This window comes from Portunus trituberculatus, chromosome 38 (assembly GCF_017591435.1).
Source record: "Portunus trituberculatus isolate SZX2019 chromosome 38, ASM1759143v1, whole genome shotgun sequence".
In the NCBI taxonomy this organism is placed as follows: domain Eukaryota; kingdom Metazoa; phylum Arthropoda; class Malacostraca; order Decapoda; family Portunidae; genus Portunus; species Portunus trituberculatus.
In genome coordinates, this window is record NC_059292.1 from 12441439 (window position 1) to 12446189 (window position 4751).

The window sequence follows — 4751 nt, forward strand, 5'->3', positions numbered from 1 at the left end:
CACACACACACACATTACATTACTTTATAGCATTCTAGTCACTTTATGGCACATTACGTGTAGCCTCCCTGCAATGATAACAGCTTTTATCATACAGCCTCGGTACACCTGAACTGGTAAGGCCACACAAAGCCAGCTAAGCCGCGACAATACAAAACTGTGGCGGTGAGAGAAAATGTTTAGTATTATGTTGGATTATTGCAGCCCACAACATCCCCCAGCAAAGAAAACCCGAATAGCAGGAGGAGCCTGTGTGTGTGTGTGTGTGTGTGTGTGTGTGTGTGTGTGTGTGTGTGTGTGTGTGTGTGTGTGTGTGTGTGTGTGTGTGTATGTTTTGTCCTTTAATAACTCATTTCAAGTCAAAGTAACGTTTTATTTATTTTCATTAGGTATTCCTTCTAGTGTAAAATAATAATATCGCGATTTCATGAACCAACTTTACTTAGTTTATTTATAATGTCTAGGTTTTCCTCATTCTAAGCTTGCCTTATTTCATTTCGAGTTTTCAATTGAGAGAGAGAGAGAGAGAGAGAGAGAGAGAGAGAGAGAGAGAGAGAGAGAGAGAGAGAGAGAGAGAGTAAGAAAAGACGAGTATGAATCTGTGGACATTATGGGAATTTCAACTTTCATCTCCATACCTTCACTATTGTACGTCTAGTTAGTTTGTAAGCAAAAAAAAAAAAAAAAAAAAAAAAAAAAAAAAAAAAAATGTACTCAATTCATTCGTGTTGTACTTCTTGACACCATCACTATTCTCTCATGTAAGATCAGGGACTCGCCACGTATGCAGGTATGATCACTGCTGCTCACTCTCAGGGCATCAACATTTCGAGTGAGCGAGTTATGCTCTTCTCTAACGCAGGATTATGAGAGAAGGGTCACATACAGGTTTCGGTTTGGATATATATACGTCAACTATTGGACTGCATACGATTCCCGCCACGCACGTCAATTTTCTTTTCCCTTTTGTGAGCGTTCTCGAGATTTAACATGCTTAATGATATAAATTGTTATAATGCAGCGTCTGGTTTTAATTTAAATGTTAATTGTTGGTCTGCATACAAGCGTGGCTTCTGTGCAGCCTGACACACCTTTCTCCTCCCCTTCTGATGAACGTCCTCATTTAACGATAAAAAGCTCCAACGTATCACTGCACAAAAAAAAAAAAAAAAAAAAATGAAGGGATGGCGTGCAACAACTGACAAGCTTTGGTCGACTGTCTCTGCCGCTCTGTGTTGAAAAAAAAAAAATAGATTTGCAGGCAAAAAGAAGAACGCGCTAATCACTAATATTCACACTGAATATACTATCTACTTGTTATACCTTACAAAAGGCTTGGATTTAAAAAAGGAAGGAAGGAATGTGAAGATATTATAGTAAGCCATAGACTCCGTTCTCCCGGAGAAAGTAAAGAAAACGAAAAGATGAAAGCATAAGCTATTGTAAAAGTAAAGTTTAGGATTCCGTTCACTGATGCGTAGCAATGCCGCCACGACATTTTCTTCTCACATCTGACCTTTTGTTTTGCTGCCTAATTTCATATCGTCTTGCGCTTCTAGACACAGAAAACGTTACGTGAAAGTAAAACCACTGGACGAACATTGAGTAGCCAGTGAGAGTTGAGGAGTGGCAGTAGTAATGTGGTGGTGGTGGTAGTGATGGTGAGAGAGCGAGTGAGGTGTGATGACGGTGATGAACGGTCTTGGAGTGATGGTGAGTAATGTGATAGGTTGCTGTCACTCTATTATTATTATTATCATTATTATTATTATTATTATTATTATTATTATTATTATTATTATTATTATTATTATTATTAATAGTAGTAGTAGTAGTAGTAATAGTTGTTGTTGCAAAAATGATAATGATGATTTTTTTTTATATTTATGTTATGGCCTATAGCGCCTGTAAGCATAGTTGAAGAGTATATGTGGGAAATGCTGTTCAGCTTCCATCCATTAGTGGAGTTTGCAATTTTACTTATAGTGGTACCCATATTAGGACCCATATCACCACCCAAGCGCATCTTTGGTGTAACCACCTAAAACCTGGGTATCATGGTGACATGTAGGTAACTTTTAACCACTAGACAAATGGCATACTTTCAAAGTAGCAGGTGGTGGGATTCGACCTTACGCGTGGACGTCTGCCGGATCCTACGCTCACCACCTTATCCACTACACCACCGCCTTCCTAGTAATTAATGATGATAATGATGATCTTTTTTGTTGTTTCTGTTGTTGTTGTTGTTGTTGTTGGTGGTGGTGGTGGTGGTGATGGTGGTGATGGTGGTGGTGGTAATGGTGGTGATGGTGGTGATGGTGATAATGGTGGTGATGGTGGTGATGGTGGTGGTGGTGGTGGTGGTGGTGGTGGTGATAGCAGTAGTAGTAGTAGTAGTAGTAGTAGTAGTAGTAGTAGTAGTAGTAGTAGTAGTAGCAGTAGTGGCAGCAGTAGCGGCAGTATTGCCAGCAGCAGCAGTAGTAGTGGCAACATGAGTAACAGTATTGACAGTGGCAGTACTACCCATCTCGCCTCACAGCACACCGACACAGTGTTAGTAGATGTGGTCAGTGACGGTCACCGCATGTGTTGCCTCGCCACGTCAGTGATGAAGGGGCGGCGGACGTGGCGAGGGGCTGCTCGAGTGATGGCGGTGGTGAGTACTGCCCTGTGGTTGTGTGGTAGTGGTGATAAATAGTGATGATAGTTGCTGAGGAGAAAAGTAAACTCATGAGGATATTTTTAAAAGTGCAGAGGTGACTTGAATGATGGATGCAATACCTGTTTGTATGTGTGTGTGTGTGTGTGTGTGTGTGTGTGTGTGTGTGTGTGTGTGTGTATAAACATGAGCGGGTCACGTGAGACGCTTTTCATTAAAGGTGACAGCAGAACACGTTTACCTGTGTGTCGCGAAGGTTGCAGTGCCTTGACCGACAACCTTCGTACACGCCTGGAGGAAGCAGGACATGAGCAAGCGCGTCAGGAAGGAGGAGGTGCAGACTGAGGGAATGTGATGAGTGAGAGTAGCACGTTCACTTTAACTCGTAATAACAGTGATGACATTAATAATAACAATAAACGAATGAATAACACCGATAACACTACTATAACTATGACTACGACTATTACTACAATTACGTAGCACAACAAAAACAACATTGGAACCATAACAAAAAAGTATCACGAGTATTACCAAGGGCAGTTCATCTTACTTATTAATAATTTTCATCTAGCCTTTCCAATCTAATCAACAAAAAACCTGATGTCGAAAATATGCACACCAGACAATGCAATCACTGAATCTCCCTCATTGTATCGCCCAGCCAGACCACTCAGTCCTCGTACCGAAAGCCTTCCCATCCCACCAGTAATGAGTAGCTTTGAAGGTCTCTGCCTTAAGCGTGGCATTACTACGGGAGTGCGTGACCTAACAGTGGGTATTGAGGGGGTGAGATGGTGACGGAGGAGGAGCATGAGGAGGAAAAGGAGGGGGAGTAGGGGATGGAGGAGGAAGGGAGGTGAGAAGAGGAGAGGCATAAGGGGGAGGAGGAAGATAAGGATAAGGAGGAGGAGGAAGGAGGGTGAAATGGAGGAGTAGGAGGAGGAGGAAAAGAAAAAAAAGTTAATTGTGATAAGATGGTGAAGAAGAAAGAAGACAGCAAAGAAATTGTGATGCTGGAAAAGAAAATAAAGAAAGAAGGAAGAAGAAAAGAAAAAAAAAAGAAATGGAAAAAAAGACATACAGCAAGAAACAACAGAAAAACAGGCACAAGAATGTGAACAACAATAAGAAAAACAAATGATATAAAGGCAAGGAAAGCAAACACAGCTTATCAGTAACTAAAGCGACTCATATCTTAACCCACTCACCATGCAGTACAACACAACATAACATTAACATAACACAACTTCCATCGTACTCGTATAACACAACTTCAAGCCGCCACGCAAGACTCCCACACTGCCACTTAAACCACCGAGAGAGAGAGAGAGAGAGAGAGCCAGAGACACACACAGACAGACCCCGCGGCTACCAAGTTTACTCATAATTCAACTCAAGCTCTGCGACCGTTTACACTCACTCAGCCCCATTCCCTCGCGGCACCTAAGAAGCAAATTAGCCATACACCCTCGGCTCCCCATCAGAACTTGGAACACCGGAAGTTAGCAGAGAGAGAGGCAGCGTCCTCCTTCTGAAGCCTAACATTCCTCTTGGGACACACACACACACAAACTTAAATGGTTATATGGGAAGTTGTGTACACCGATTCTCACTGCGATTGGAGACAGGAAAAAAAAAAAAAAAGAATAAGAAAGGGAATCCGTACTATGAGGTTTACAAGTCGTTAAGCTTTTCTCTCCTCTCTGTCATTTGGGCGGCCAGCGTGTGGTGTACGTGGCGTGCGTGTAGAGGCGAGCAACACAATCTCCGCCTCATTCCTGACCACACCTACGCACTGCCCTCAAGGCCCTGTGTGTGTGTGTATGTGTGTGTGTGTGTGTGTCTGTGTGTGTGGCTGGTCTTTCCTTGCGGCTATACGAGACAGGACGATGATGAGATGAAAATAACTCAGATGAAAGAGAAGAATGGCTGGAAAAAATATCAAAAACTTAGAAAAAATAAATGAAGAGACACGAGGAGAAGAAGAGAAAAGGAGTACGGTGCCATGGAAAAGTAAGGAAAAAAGAAGAGTGACAAGGAGAAAGAATGCGGTAACTAAAATAAATCAATGAAAAAAAGATATAAT

General features: G+C 42.1%; 1 protein-coding gene across 3 annotated transcripts in view; it reads left to right on the plus strand.

Annotated features, from left to right (window-relative positions):
- The first annotated feature begins 1565 nt into the window (after positions 1 to 1565).
- LOC123514824 (leucine-rich repeat neuronal protein 1-like) overlaps positions 1566 to 4751 on the plus strand; it is a 62574-nt gene continuing 59388 nt past the window's right edge. Inside the window, exons 1-2 of one of the 3 annotated variants that reach the window (XM_045273043.1) lie at positions 1633 to 1713; positions 2543 to 2659. In XM_045273043.1, coding sequence (XP_045128978.1) covers positions 1684 to 1713; positions 2543 to 2659 — 147 coding nt within the window. In that variant the 5' untranslated portion in view covers positions 1633 to 1683. Of the gene's footprint in view, positions 1714 to 2542; positions 2660 to 2954; positions 2997 to 4751 lie in introns of those variants that run through there. The other 2 variants (XM_045273045.1, XM_045273046.1) reach the window with 2 other exon arrangements.